General features: G+C 40.3%; 1 protein-coding gene across 6 annotated transcripts in view; it reads right to left on the bottom strand.

The window, feature by feature from the left end:
• col14a1a (collagen, type XIV, alpha 1a) overlaps positions 1 to 16,472 on the bottom strand; it is a 225,792-nt gene that overhangs the window by 39,408 nt on the left and 169,912 nt on the right. For all 6 annotated transcript variants that reach the window (XM_043688687.2, XM_043688688.2, XM_043688690.2 and 3 more), the window contains exons 36-40: positions 11,821 to 11,907; positions 6,138 to 6,191; positions 5,678 to 5,773; positions 4,798 to 4,851; positions 2,945 to 2,998 (exon numbers count right to left, since the gene is read on the bottom strand). In XM_043688687.2, the coding sequence (XP_043544622.2) occupies positions 2,945 to 2,998; positions 4,798 to 4,851; positions 5,678 to 5,773; positions 6,138 to 6,191; positions 11,821 to 11,907 (345 nt within the window). The remainder of the gene's footprint in view (positions 1 to 2,944; positions 2,999 to 4,797; positions 4,852 to 5,677; positions 5,774 to 6,137; positions 6,192 to 11,820; positions 11,908 to 16,472) is intronic.

Raw genomic sequence — 16,472 nt, 5'->3', positions numbered from 1 at the left:
TTTCCCCTCTCACCCTATAAAAAAATTACAATACAACTACTGTCTACTAACTACTAACCTACCCTATAAAACAAAACAAAACCAAACACTGCAAAACAACACGTATAAATAAGTAAGTGACTAAAAAAAAACGAACACTCAAGGACACAAAATAAACAAAACAACAATGCTCGGCACAAAGCTCCCAAACAAAAAAATGGGAGCGTTGTATATATACTCATATTAACTCAGGGGTTTGCCCTTTCAGGGCCCAGGGCTCAGCAAACCTAACCATTCTGGTTAAACAAATGCCTGAGTTAAGAAAGCAGACAAATCTGTGTCCATATAACTCAAAAAAGGCTGCCATGTCTTATATGTTGCGTGGTGCACCATATTTGTAAAAGAAAATCCAAGGGAATGGACATGTCCATTTTAACTTCCCATAGTACCTCCTCTAGTGCAGCACTCCATCTGGAACTTAAGAGATCAACCCTGGATTCTCTGCCCAAGACTCTGGAATGGGAAGTATGACTTGTATTCATATCGGAATTTAATTACATGGTTAGGAGACCTCAATAAACTATCAACTTTAATACATAGAGCATTACACAATCTGAACAATTTGTAGTTCTCAACATTCCCAGTCATGAATTTCCACTTGGCAGAGGAAATGCCTAAAAACATCCCTTTCTCAAGTATTTTTTTTGCAATATAATCTGCAATGTTTCTAAGTGCTAAATATCATAAATCATCACTAGAATGATTTTCCTTCTCCATCATGATACACAATTAGCAAGTATTCTTGTTGAGCTAATGTTGCGAATGGATTCAGTGACCTTTTACATTTCTGATCTACACTGGCTCTGGTTAAGAAAGTTTTGATTTTAAAATTCTTATCCTGGTACTCCAATGGCCTTGCCCTCCCCTTGTCTCAATCACCACCAGCCCAGCAACTCTGCAAGATCTCTGTGCTTCTCCAATTCCAGTCTCTTCAGCAACTCTGATTTTAATCACTCCACCATTTGTGGCTCCATTCTGGAGTCACCTCTCTAAACTTTTTTAGTTCTCTTTCTTTCTTCAAGACATTGCTCATAAACTTTATGTTTGACTAAACTATTGGTCAACTGTCCTAAAGTGACACTATTTTAAATTTTGCTTGATTGCGTGCCTGTGAGGCTCTTTGGACTATATTATTATGTTGATATAAATGCAAGTTGTTCAGAATACACAGAGGGATGGTGTAGGAGGGGTACAAACAGGTTTTAAGTTTTCCTGATACTATAATATCGGCAATATTAGATTAGACACCCTTCCCAAGGTACAGTGATTTCAAACTGATCCCCTGGATGACTGCAACAGCATTTGAGTACAAACATTCTACTGGAAATATAGAAGTGAGAATTTAGAAGTTCCCAAACTATGGGTCATAACCACACAGGAATTTGGCATTACTGACTCTGAGGCAACAATGATAGCCGTGGAGGTAAGACTGCTGCAAGACCCCTTTAAGGATTTGGGATGTCTTTCTGTCAGTGAATAGCTTAATCATCTGTTCCTCTAGGCCTGATTGCTGCTAGAGTGAAAGAAATATCTTAGCATTAGACCCAACGATCCTTATCATGTAACATTTCTGAAAAATATGAACTGCGTTGAATTTATGATTTGAAAACAAATCAAGTCGGAACAAAGCTAATGGTCTCCTGATGAGTCCATTGGTTTCTCAACAATTCCAAGTGGGGGTTATTTTTAAAAACTGAATGCTACACAATGCACCCAAAATTATAGAGATGGATGGGTGGGGCTTGCTGGGTGGGGACAGACTCTGCCTCCAGACAGTGGAAGAAAAATCCGCAGCAAACCCATGGAGCAGGAAGTAGCCTGCTCTGCATCTATAATGTGCTGTGAAGGCAAGGAAGTGCCAGTGAATTGGATTTCTACCTCTCCCTCTGGAGAAATCAGTCAATCACTAGCTCACGGTGGGGACGCTGGAAATACAGGCAGGTCCATGAAGAGGGCTCAGTGGAACCTTAGACCCAACTATTTAGGGGGCATTAGCCATAGAGGATTTGCTCACTTTAGGGAGGGGTATTAGGTTTTGAAGATGATTTAGATACGAAGGAAGGGAGGTATTATCTTCTGAGGCAGTTAGCATGGTTGGGAAATGGGAACCCTCCAAATATAGCACACCCTCTTCCATCTTGCTTAAAAATTGACCACTTTTGCCTGCCCATGCCAACTATATTATGCTGTAGACAGGTAATATTTCAGTCAACTGAGCCTTTAACCAGCTCAACTCACCCTTAATTTTTGTAAAATACTTTGGGCAGGCTGCAGATTTTGGCACACCCCCATGCACATCCTGAGAATATGTGAAAAGTATGTACACAGTTGAGAAAAAAAATTCCACTAAGTTTAATCCTTTAAAAATCATCAATAGTTTCTTTCTATTTCTTAAAACAATTGTGATAAGGTGTTATGTAATGATATCTCAGGGATACCTACATATGTAAAAAGTCATTAACATGTTCTAAAACCCTGCCTGACTGGAATGGCTACCCAAAATCAGTTGATAGTTTAATATTGTATCTGAATATTACACATATAATTGTGGTCTCATTAAAATCTGAAAGGTAACCAATGGTAACAAGTTCAATTCAAAACTGTACAGGGTGAAATTCGACTTTGTGGCAGCACAATTGGTGACAGGTACCTCCCAAAACCTGACTTTCTTGCCCGTTTGCTCTCAATTAAAATTGTCTAGCACTGCCTCCCAAGGTTAGAGGCTGTAAATTCACCTCTACTGCTTCCAAAGTTCTGCTGGGTTAAGGGTTCTTGTATGACACCCCTTCAATGATCAACCAGCAAACACAATCATGTATCCATTTCATTACTCAAACCTCAAAAGGATGACAATGTTGACTTGGTAATTACTAGTGGTATGTATTATCTACTTCCTTAGTCTTACCCTTTGACCTGGTGAACCATCGCGTCCTGGTCTCCCTTGCCCTCCTGGCATCCCCTGGCATGTGAAAAAGACAAAGAATTAGATGCTGTTGCCAAATGTTCATGTCTAACTTGGAAGGTTATGGGATGGAGTCCTGCTCCTGGATATGGCAGCTGGAATGTAGTCTGCAGCAGTGTGTGGTTATGCACTCTGGCAGAAAGAATGGATGAGCTGAACTTAAATGGAGACAGACTGCCAAAAGCTACAGAACAATGGGATTTGGAAGCTGTCATGTATGAATATTAAAAAGCTAGTTTCCAGATTCAGTGGGTAATAGGGAAGGCAAATGGAATGTTGGCCTTTATTTCAAAAGGAATGGAATATAAAATGGGAAGTCCTGCTAACCTACACAAAGCACTAGTTAGACCACAGCCGGAATGCTGTGAACAATTTTGGTCTTCTTATTCAAGCAAGGATAGACTGACGATGGAAGCTGTCCAGGGAAAATTCATTAGGCTGATACTAGGTATAGAGGGATTACCCATTAGGAAAGGTTGAGTAAGTTCCAGAGAATACAAAAGTGAAAATGTTTTGCTAAACTTTAACAAATCAATTCTATGCCACTGTGAGTATGGATCCCAAATCTGAACATCTGAAGCATGAGGGGGAGGGTTAAACAGAAATTGGGGGAAGAGAGAGAGAATAAGGGGCTCAGAAATAAACAAAGTACCAAGGCCCAGGATTTCTCTCCCTTACCCTGGAGCTAACACTGGGTTTTAAAATCGACACCATGCATACGGCTGCAATACTTCCTCTGCTCCATCAGGAAAATAAAAATTACAATCATAACTTTTAAAACACAATGTGTTTCCACCTATAACTCCAAAGTAATTGGGATTGAATATGCACAGAGTCTTATAACATTACAAAAAAAAGAGGGATTTCTATTTATATAGCACCTTCCACACATTCTGAATATCACAAATATTTTTTCCAGTCTATTAAGTACTTCTGAGGAGTAGTCACTCTCATAATATAGAAAATGCGACAGTCAATTTGCACACAGCAAGCTCACAGAAGCAGGAGAGATAAGTGACCAGATCACCTTTTCATTGATGTATAAAAAAATCACCCCTGCTCTTCTTCATATTAATGTCTTGAGATCTAATTTACCTATTTGAGAGAGAAGGCAGGTCCTTTGTTTAATAAGCTCATGCAAAAGACAGTACTCCCTCAGTCCTGCATTTTCACGCAGGCCATCTGGATGTTGTGCTCATGTCTCTGGTGTAGGACTTGAAGCCACATCCTCCTAATTCTGATCACGATAAGATATTGCTTTGCTGGCATATTGCTTATTTTAATATTACATGAATGCATAAATAACATTTAGCTACATGAGCCATGTTTTAGTATGTACTTTAGCACGACACTGGAGTTCCATCACTGTACAAAGCATTGTGTTCAAGGAAGGATAGGACAAGTTGTTACAGAAAAATTGACTACAAACAGATTGCATGACATTTACCAACTTGCTGGTCATTTACTCCTTTCTTAATTTTGTTATAGTAAATGCAAGGACCTTTTGTTGAAACAAGTACAGCAGCTTCTGTAAAATGAGACCAGCAATATTTCCTATTCAAATCAGGTGCCGGCAGCCACAGGATTCTGAAAAGACAATTGTTCTATCCTTTCAAACAAATTCACACAGAAATGTTTCAAAATTAATCTTCTCCAAACATGTGGAAAGAAAGTTTCAACATAATGCAAGTTACATAAATGGAATACCTTCATGAAGTATTACAAATCAAATAGTTTATATTAATAAATAACACACCAAGTAGCTACAGGACATGATCAATGACTTAATCTCATACCTGGTGGCCGAGAGGACCGAGAGCTCCTTTCTCACCTTTTTCACCAGTGCTGCCCTAACAGGGTTAATAAAGACACCATTCAGACACGAACTTTCAGCTTTATGAGACACTAATGGTATAAGTGGGTAATTCCTCCCTGACTTATTTCCAGTGACATTTTGCATTTTTACACAGAGTTATTTTTAATTTCAAATATAATAGTATAATTAATTCTGCACAACACAATACAATGAAAACCATGCTGCTCTGTAAGAGCAATTAAATTGGAGTGTAATTGCTTAGATGCATGGGTCAGGGTCATCTCAGACAAACTGTTCCCAAATTACACCCATTCCCCCACCCCTAATATTCTTTGCTGTGTTTAAAAGTATCAGGCATTAAATCAAGTGGACTTGTGATTTGCCACAGCTCTGATTCATTGAAACTTGATTAGCTTCAATCCTAATTCATTACAAAATCAATTAATTAGGAATCCAAAGTTCTACTGAAGAGTCATATCAGACTCAAATATTAATGGTTTCTTTCTTGACAGATGCTGCTAGCAGTGCTTACTTTCTCCAGGACTTTCAGTTTTTAATATAACTAAGTCCAATTAGCTGTAAGCTTGATTTGCGAAGAGAGCAAAAGGCTCAAGATCTTTAAATGATGAGCCCGATTTGCTATGAAACCCAACTCACAATGAGCCAGTTTCACCAGCAGCCAGATTCAGTACGAGACCAATTGGCCATGAGCCTATTCTGCTTTGCTGCCCAAAGATCAACTTCACACCCAATCAGTTCTAACAAGAGAAGTCTCAAAAGCCTTTGTTGAACACCAAGCTGATTTCACACAAGTGCTGCTGTGCAATCCATTCCTGGATAGAGAAACACCATGAACCCACCGGCGGTCCCTGAATGGAAAGTCCACTTGGTCCTTGGGGTCCAGGTTGACCCTGGGGGCCAGTAGGTCCAATCTCACCACGGAGACCTTCAGATCCCTATCACAAAGTAGAAGGTGACATACAGATACATGTATATGAGCCATTGATGTTAAGTAATTGAATAAGGCTGTCATTCGTGCGCATATTGTCATGCTAAACTCTTGGCACTGAACATGTGCAAGACAATTGGATGCAGAATTCAGTGCTTATTAAAATTAACTTGCTGCAAAATTGATTGCTCAAATATCAAACCATCATCTGAGTCAGTGACATGACCAGAATATTTTACCCCACAGTGTAGAGCCATTTAGGAGAACAATCATGCTGTTCTTTTGATGACATGGGAATTTTTTCAAAAGGGAAAAATGTGAACTCCATTCATTTCATGTACTTCTGTTAGATTTGGGAAGAGATCTCTTACCCTTTGACCTGGTTCTCCCTTCACTCCTCTTGGGCCTCTCAAACCTGGGCCACCCTGTAAAATACACATTAACTTGACATCTGAGCAAACATATATCATACACGTTTTTGTAAGAAACTGTGAGTGCTGCACATCTGAAAGAAAAACAAAAAATGCTGGAAGTACACAGCAAGCTCATCAATATTTATTTTCAATTTACACAATAGTGGCAGAATATAAACGGATCTTTCTGCCAGACATGTCTATGCTATTGCTAAAGCTCCACGTAGCATCTGCCCAGCAGTCTTCATTTCAGACTAAAGCATACCCTTTTATTCCTTTCTCCCTTAGGTATTTGTTTAACTTCCCCTTGAATGCATCTACACTATTCATCTCAAACATTGCCTGTAGTAGATCACATTCTCAATTTGATTCTCCTGAGTTCTTTATGGTTTGATTCGTGACTATCCTATCCTAATGGCCCTTGGTTCAAGTCTCTCAAATGAAAACATTTTGTACTCTACCAAGCCCTTTCTTAATTTTAAAAACTGATCACTCCTCAGCCTTCACTTCTCTTGTCAAATCAGGTCTAGCCTGTCCGATCTTGCCTAACAGGTAATAAATAACCCTTTAGCTCTGGCATCATACATTAAATCCATGTTGCACATTCTCCAATGCCTTTATATTGTTTTTATAATGTGCAAGCTAGAATTGTTTGCAGTAACTCCACAGATGATCTAACCAAGGTTCTATACAAATTTAACGTGGGTGGCACGGTGGCACAGTGGTTAGCACTGCTGCCTCACAGCGCCAGAGACCCGGGTTCAATTCCCGCCTCAGGCGACTGACTGTGTGGAGTTTGCACGTTCTCCCCGTGTCTGCGTGGGTTTCCTCCGGGTGCTCCGGTTTCCTCCCACAGTCACAAAGATGTGCAGGGTCAGGTGAATTGGCCATGCTAAATTGCCCGTAGTGTTAGATAAGGGGTAAATGTAGGGGTATGGGTGGGTTTCGCTTCGGCGGGTCGGTGTGGACTTGTTGGGCCGAAGGGCCTGTTTCCACACTGTAATCTAATCTAATCTAATCTAATCTAATCTAACATAATCACTCTGCTTTTTTAATTCTCTCTCTCTAGAAATGAGCCCCAGCACTTTGTTTGTACTTTTATAGTCAGCAATGCAAGCTATGTAATTATTCATGAATAGGTCTGCTGTGCATATCCAGTATTTTACTGGTGACCAGAGACCACAACAGGTTGGTTACAAACACCTCACCAAAAAGGAGAACCCACAATGACACCTGTTAATGACTCATGTGGTCCTTCTGCAAGAACCTGGCTCTCAAGAATTGGCTTCTTCTGTCATCCTTGTGAAGGCACCTCCACCTGAAATGGATGTTTTGCTCCGTGTCTTTTACAACTTGAAGGATGATGGAACTGTATTGTGTAAAGGATAGAAGGAACAACACAGCAGTGACCTGACACCATGTGTTTTCTGTCATGACCGTGGGGTAAGGGGGAACAGAGTTTATGTGGACATTCCTCCTCACAATAGCGAATCATCAATCTCATCTTTGCCCTCTTGTGGGAATGTAGTGAGTGGGGTTCAAGCTCTGATTCACAGCGACAGAGCCAAATTGGAGGAACATGGCACACTTTGCAGTTCTCCTGTTACACTTGCTGGACGGTCTATGTTGGAGCTTTCCACCTTCAGAGAGATGGATGGATGGATGGAGAGCCAGACTTCAGAATATAAAGGCTCATTATGCACTCTCATGATATTCATGACATAGATTAGCATAGTGTCCATGATGGGTCGTATCCCAGATTATCCATCCATTTTGAGGAAGAATTCACATTTGTATGGCACCTTTTACAACCCACAACATCACAATGGTCATCACAGCTAACAAAGTAAAAATCTCTGAACTTGCTACACTGATCTGATGTAGGAAGCACAACAGCTAATTTGTGCACAGCTAACTCCCACTGACAGCAGTGTATCAAATGGTGAGTTAATCTACTTCAAAGGCAGATATTGCCAGGGCAGTGAAGAGAAAACTCCCTGTTCGTATAAAAGACAGAAATTGCTAGAAAAAAATCAAGAGGGCTGGCAGCTTCTGTAGAGAGAAAGCAGACTTAATATTTTGGGTCCAGTGACCTTACTTTAGAGCTTTGAAATAATGCCATGGAATCGTGTGTATCCACACGAGCCAATGAGGCCCTCAGTTTAACATCTCATCTCGCATTACTCCTTCATCACTGCACTGCAAATGTTAGCCAAGATTGTGTGCTCAAGTCTGTAGAGTTGAGCTTGAACATAACTTTCTGACTCAGAGGCAAAAATGCTACCAAATGATTTGTGACTGACCCCTGTGTGATTAGATGGGGAATGAAACAGGTCATTTGGATGGTTCCAGTACTATAGATAAGTGCAATGTAAAGTGTATAAATTATGGTTAAATATATGCAGTTTTTTTATTCACTCATGGGATGAGGGCCTTACTTGCTTGGCCAGCACTTATTGCCCATTCCTAATTACCCAGAAGGCAGTAAAGAGTCAACCATCTTGCTGTGGGTCTGGAGTCACATGTAGGCCAGACCAGGTAAGGACATTAGTGAATAATGGGTGTATTCATGGATAATGACTTGATCACGTATAAAGAGACATCTGTCGATACTGGTGATGGGTTGTACATTTAGGAGCAACCCTAGGTAGATCACTGGTTTCCTCCTTCACCAACTGGCTGTCAAAAATGTAACATTCAGCACAATACTGTCCTTCTGCAATTCCACTATTCTAAATAGCCAGATCAAAGCAAAATACTGCGGATGATGGAAAACTAACACAAGCACAGAGAATGCTGAAGAAGCTTAGTAGGTCTCAGCTATCTGAGGAGAAAGGGACAGAGTTAATGTTTCGAATTGGGCATGACCCTTTTTCAGATGCTGCCAGACCTCTAAGTTGCTTTAGCATTTTCGGTATTTATCCCAAGCTTCCAGGTTGGACTGCATAAGAAGTCACATTCCTTGAATTTCCATGTGATGTTGTAAAACAAAAATCATCAAACGTTAATATATTTTGAATAAAAAAGGTGAAGATACAAAGATCCAGATGTCAAACATAAATTGCTGAAGCATTGCTCATATTTCTCCTAACGTTACTCCAAGTACTTGATGGGATTACTGTGTAATAGTTGGAATGATTAGCTTCTTCTACAATTTTATAGATTCCTATCGTGTTTTTTTACTGTCTACTGACTTCTAGACTGTATCAGGATATGCACATTTACACTGCTCACCAACTAATTCAAACCTTATGCTTCAAAAAAAAGAGGGTGCTTGCAATATAATGCTTAAAACAATATAATAAAGTAGTAAAGATACTCAGAAATGAGAAAAAAATCACTAAGAATTTAGAGCACTGGAACAGTAATTTAGCATAACTATTCTATAACTGTGTTCATATTCCACACAAACTCCTCCCTTCATCTGATCAATGTATCCTGCTATTATTTCTCAAGTGCATTTTAACAAGTTTCTATTAAATATGTCTATGCTATTCCCCTAAACAATTCTCCTGTGTTAGAGTCTCACATTGTCACTACACTCCAGAGAGAGAAGCTACTCCTGAATTCTCCATGGTTTCATTTGTGGCCATCTTAAATCTATGATCTTTTCATTGCCCATGCTGAAATCTCATTTCTAAATCTGGTGTATCAAACCCTTCAACTATCTTAAAATGTTCAATCACATTTTTGACTAGAGAGTAAAGGCTCAGTCTGATCAGCTTTCATTGTTACAAAACTTCCTGCTATTTTAATCGCATTCACAGCAGCAGCATGTATAGGCTGTGATTGTGGCCAGACCTGGAGACTGCAGGGTCAGTGGAAGATATTAGTGAGGACATCCCTGATACTCTATGCAACCACCTGTTCCCATACTGTGGACTATTCACATTGAAAGCCCACCCTCCAGCCTGTGCAGCCCAATCACCCACTCAATGTGCAACAAGCTAATCAGATTGATTATTCCTCTTAATGATTTTGGAGAAGATTTGTAGCTCAGGTTAATGATAAGACTGTAAGTTAGCTCGCTGAGCTGGAAGGTTTGTTTTCAGACATTTGTCACCATACTAGGTAACATCATCAGTGAGAGGCTCTGGTGAAGCGCTGGTGGTATGTCCCACTTCTCCAATTGTAGGTCTTTGTTTCTTAAGGCGGCCGATGTCATCTCTGGCTCTTTTTTTCAAAGGACGGTAGATAGGATCTAAATCAATATGTTTATTGATGGAGTTCTGGTTAGAATGCCATGCCTCTAAGAATTCTCGTGCATGTCTTTGTTTCATCTCCCTAAAATGTGTGTGTCATCCCAGTCAAAGTGGTGTCCTTCTTTATCTGTGTGTATGCAAACTAGTGAGAGTGGGTCATGTCTTTTGGTGGCCATTGGTGTTCATGTATCCTGGTGGCAAGTTTCCTGCTAGTTTGTCCGATGTAGTGTTTTTTTTTACAGATCTTCCATGGTATCTGCTGGTGGTTTCTAATGGATCCTTTAAGTTCATTAGTCACTGATTAAGTGTGTTGGTAGGTTTGTGGGCTGCCATAGTGCCAAGGGGTCTGAGTAGCCTGGAAGTCATTTCTGATAGGTCTTTGATATAAGGTAATGTGACTATAGTTTTTGGTTGCATTGTGTCTGTTTGTTTGGGCTTGTTTCTGAGGAATCGATGGATTGTGTTTATTGGGTACCCGTATTTCTTGAAAACATTGTATAGATAATTTTCTTCTGCCTTTTGTAGTTCTTGGGTGCTGCAGTGTGATGTAGCTCATTGAAATAATGTCTTAATGCAGCTCCATTTGTGGGGGTTGGGGTGATTGCTTCTGAAGTTAAGTATTTTTGGTCTGTGTTTGTTGTTTTTCTGTAGATGCTGGTTTGAAGCTCTCCACTAACTGTATGTTCAACTGTTACATCTAGGAATTCTTAGAGACGTGGCATTCTAACCAGAACTCCATCAATAAACACATCGATGTAGATCCCATCTATCCTGATTATTTACCTGGTGTGGCCTAGTAGCTTTCAGTTTAAAACTAACCTTCAAGCTCAGTGACCTAACTTACAGACCTATTCCTCTTAATATTCCTTATTTGGAGGTCAAGGGTCCTTATCACTTGTTTCCATCTGGATGCTTAAACATCTCACCTCACTGATGCAGGTGTCTCCAGTCGTATGTTGCATCCGTGCAGAATCAGAAAGTTGCAGCTCCCAGTGTCATGAGTGATATCTCTATCACGTCTCTCCTTTTACCATTTCTGCTCCAAGGAATACAATCCTAGCTTCTCCATTCTCTCTACAGAACAGAAATCCCTCATCCCTACTACCATTCCAGAAATTTTCTCTACACCTTCTCCAAGATCCTGATATCTTTCTTGAGATACAGTGCCCTGAACTGGGCACAATACTCAAGGGTAAGTCTAACCAGGAACCTACTAAAATTTAGCGAAACCTCCTTGATTTTCTACTCCATACCCTGATGAATAAGGCCCACCATCCCATTTATGTTATTAACTGCACTGAGTACAGGCTACAGAAACATTGTGACTAATGTAAAAAGAAAGAGATGACCCACAATTTAACAAATAAGATCTGCTTTTGAGTTCAAGAGTGCAGCATTTTATCTAGGTAAAGCTTTGCAAATTAAGTATCGCATCTTACGGGAGGTCCCAGGGGTCCAGGTGGTCCTTTGCTGTCTTGAGAACAAGTGCAGGCATGTGGAAGAGCTGGGCAATTGCCTTCATCCCTCTGTAATAAATCACATTGTGATTAATCGTACGAACAAGGACAGGCAGGTAGAGAGCTTCTTTACCTTTCAGTCTGATCACAACAGTAATACCTTCGCCTGAATTATACACCCAGGGTGAGCTAACCCACTTTAGCATATACTCTGGAGGTGAGTCAGCTGCCCAACCTTTTCCTTTGCCAAACTGATACAGTTCATAATTGTTATTTTCTTTCATAAACAAAATCACAAGTTCAGTTTTTTACACAAGCATGACAAACTTGCGGCATGAGTCATTTAGTCAACCACCCTAATTTCCCACAGAACGTTACCATTTTGTGGAACGTTTGTGTTCCATATAAAGTGATTTTTGGGGCATCCAATATGTTGAGCTGACATGGACCTGGGACATGCAAAGTGGAGCAAATTACTACAGAGAGGGGTAAAGCATTGGAAAAGGTTCCAGGGCTTTCCAGTGAATTTGAGCTTTCTCTTTTTTTGCAAACCTTCATGACCTTGGAAACCCCATTTAAATATTCTGGGTGACTGCTCTTTAACAAGTATGAGAGAAGCAAGACTCTCTCACTCCAGGAGGTAAAAAACTATTTTCTAATCAACTGTTCACAGATGTTATGACACACCTCTGGAACATGTTGGACTTGAACCCTGCCTATTCCTGCTTCATAGAGCTGGTCGTCAATTGAAGGACAATAGATCTGCGACACACTGGTGGCCACTGCCAGTACTGCAGGGAAGAAGGAGCATGCTCCTAAACTCAGTTATGTCCAAGGGCTTGCCTGGGCCTGATTGACGAACCTCAGCACCTGATTGTCAGACCATGGTGCAATGGGTGCCTTGGGGAATCATGTTGGAGAGGACAGGGACCAGGAAGTGGGGTGAGGAGGAAGAGTGGACACTTGGAGTCAAAGTTGTGGGGCAGGGACAGGCACTTTCAGTTGCCAAAGGGACCCAGGAAGAAGCTATCCTTCGCAAATCAGCAGCTTGCAAGGTTAAATGGCAGAAGTCACTGGCCACTTAATGGTCCCAATTGGGGTGTGGGCAACACACCCTCTGCCATCCCTCCCAACCATAAAGTTGTGGCAAGGCAGGTGTGGGTAAACTTGCCAACAATGGCACAGCATCCTAATTTACTGATCCATCTAATTGTTTTCCTGCCTGCGAATGAGCTATTAAATCCATTGCTTTATGTATCACAATATCGACACTCCTAACCACTCAAAACCACAGGGTCTCTTCCATCAGGTTGCAATCAGATTTATCTATTGAAACATACAAGGTCCTGAGGGGGACTTGACCAGGTGAATGTTGAAAGCATGTTTCCTCTTGTGAAGGATACCAGAACTAGTGTAAAAATAAAAGGTTATCCATTTAAAACAGAAATAAGGAAACGTTATTTTTCTCTGAGAAGGTTAAGAATTTTTGGAATTCCCTTCCTTAAAAGATAGTGGATGCAAAATCTTTAAATATTTGTAAAGGTAAAGATTGATAGATTCTTGATTAGCAAGGGGTTGGAAGGTTAGTGGGGAAAAGAAGGAATGCAGAATTTCATTTAAAAGCAGATCAACCATGAGCTTATTAAATGATGTAGCAGGCTTGAAGGGCTGAGTGGCCTTCTATTGCTCAAATATACACTCTACTCATCCCCCACAATTATTCCAGGCCAATGTGGATATTTTCCTCCAAGTAGTTTAGTTGAGACATGTCTACAAGATCACTCTGACCTTGAATGCTCTGTAAAAATAGCCTTTTGTAAAAAAAAAACACAAAACCAGCACTCTGCAGAGATATGATGCTAGAAGAAAAATAACCAAGTGTCCCTTTCTGTTCTTTTATATTACAATAATACAATATTGTAAAAGGATTGGCAGGAACTAGGGAAGGCTCCAATAAGATGCCAGGGTTATACTCATCATGAAAGTTAAGTTTTCTTTCTCTCATAAGGAGAGAGCTGAGGGGTGATGTGTTAGAAGTTTTTAAAATTATAAATGTTTCCACTAATGGGGGTGTGTGAAACTGATGATGACCAAAATGAATAATCACCAATAAATTAAATTTGGAGTTCAAGAGAAACCTCATTAGCCAGGGAGTAATGAGAATGAATGCATTAACACAGGGAATGGTTACAGTGAATAAAGGATGCACAAAATGAAGAAAGGAAATAGAAGATAAGCTCGTTGAGCAACATGAAGTAATTTAGGAGAAGGCTTGCCTGGAGTATTAAGAGTAGAACAGGTGAGTAGGGCTGAATAGCCTTTCTCTGCACCATAAATTCTTTGCAATTCTATTCAGTGTGGGGAAACTGAGCAGAGTGCAACTGATCAGATCACAACTTGTTGCAGTGACTTTGCAACGTCAACAAATGGTTTATTCTTGGTTTCAGCTGTGCCAGGACTAGGGAGAGGAATGATGGGCAAGTGCTCTGAAAAAACTCCCATCAGCAAGTCACCCTTTACTTACAAGTGAAAAGTACTTGACACTGACCCAGCTAGCATAGAGCTAGCTCTCAGACTAAACAGAATCCCTGATGCTACTGTTCATATATATATATACTGACAGCCAATATATATATATATATATATATATATAAATACTGACAGCCAGGGCTCCCTGATTGGAACAGATTAAGAGCCACTAAGAGCCACAAACAGCGAATTCATATTCCATCTGGCTGACCTCATTACTATCACTACAGGGTATTGCATGTAATCACTATGTTGTAACCTTCACCAAAGGGATTTTCAGTGGCACTAGATGAGAATCTGATAGAGTCAAACTCAATTCTCCGTCACACTTCACCCGCACTCCTTTAATAAATCCAACAGGAAATTTAAGAGAAAACCCCCACTCCCATCCCATTGCTGCTGTTCACTCTCTAGATTCACACATGAAGAACGAGCAAGGCACCTGAGAGCTGTCATAGTCCATAGAAACAGAGAATGATGCAGCACCGAAAGAGGCCATGTGGTTTTGGTCTATGGTGGGGATGTGTCAACTCTTATAAGAAGCTACTCAGTTAATCCTGCTTTTACCCATAGCCCTGCAATTTTTCTCTTTCAAGTATTTATCCAATTCGTTTTGAATGTTACTATTGATCTGCTCCCACCATCCTTACGGCAACTCATTACATCAATTCACTGCTCAAAACAAAAATCCCTATCCCTCTTCTGGTCCTTCTGCCAATTAGCAAAACAGCAAGATTACTAACTTCCATTTACAAGGAATGTTGGGAAATAACACAGTATAAATAAGATAAATCATCATGGCGTTTTATTGGAAATAATAAAACATGTTCTCCCTGTTGTAAACATCAGCAGCCTTTAAAATTAGAATTTTGAAAGTTGGAATGCATTGAAAGTTATTTTCACAAGCCTACAAAGACGTGATTTATTTTCTCAATGAGTGGACTTGTTTTTCTTTCTCTCCTCATTGCTGGTGAACATTCACAATGCTATGCAGGCAATGACTCAGGGACTAAAGCTGAACTCAATCCTGATCTCCATGAATCATCAATATGCATCTATTCATGACTGATGAATCTGGCCACAATATGTTCCCCCTACCACAGACATTTGTTAGAAATCTGTTGCTGCATCAGCTTAGCATTATACAGAAGGCCATGTTCCTGTAGGAAATTATTATACATTGCCTGAAGATTGCCTTCAGAAAGTGTCAATTCCTCTCGGCCAGGACACTTGGCTTCAAATCCGACCTATGTTTCACACCATATCTGAAGAGGTTGATTAAAAATATCTACACACAAAAATCTTATATTCCAGCTATTTGCAGACCCTAATTGTAGAAAGGTCACAGGTGAGATAGTGGCCTGAACTAGCAAGCCCCAGAAGTCAAGAAAACTTCCCTGTGTGGACCTGTTCAAATCCTACCATGTAGCTGACAAAATTTACATTCAATTCATGAATGAAATCTGTAACTTCAAACATATCTCAGTAACAGTGAAAATGGTTGTTGCAAAACCCATCTAGAGAAGGAAACCTGCCAACCTTAGCTAGCATACATGTGACTCCAGGCCCATAGTAACATAACTGACTCTTAACTGTGCTTTGCTCAGTTCCAGGACAGCAAAGGTGAACAACAATGATGGCCTCACCAATTAAACCCACATTCCATGGAAGAATTTTAAAAATTGGCCCAGTGTACTCATGCAGACATTTTGAAAGAGCTATCCAACTAGTCCCACTCTCTTGCCCTTTTCCCATAGCCCTGCAGATCAGAGTGAGATCTGTAAAGGCTGGATTAAATTTCACTGATGGCCTGCAGCACTGGGATGACTGCACATGGTGTAACCCAGAGCAAAAACTCAGGTCAAAGTTGACAGCACACATTTGGCACCACTGACTAGCGAAAAAAGGACAAAACCAACTATCTATGTACCCCTGAATGTGCTAGCCCTCCCTTGCTTACACAGAGATTACTCACTGACAAACAAAATAATCAATCAAATTGGTTTCCCAATGGCGGACTGAATAATTCCAATACTCTCTTGGTCAGCTTCTTCCTATACACTCTCCAACAACTTGAGCTCATCCAATATGCTTTGCTGCATTAA

Source organism: Chiloscyllium plagiosum, unplaced genomic scaffold (assembly GCF_037043375.1).
Source record: "Chiloscyllium plagiosum isolate Xiang-an unplaced genomic scaffold, Cpla_swu_hap1 HiC_scaffold_4, whole genome shotgun sequence".
NCBI lineage: Eukaryota > Metazoa > Chordata > Chondrichthyes > Orectolobiformes > Hemiscylliidae > Chiloscyllium > Chiloscyllium plagiosum.
This window is presented reverse-complemented; position numbering and strand designations above follow the sequence as displayed.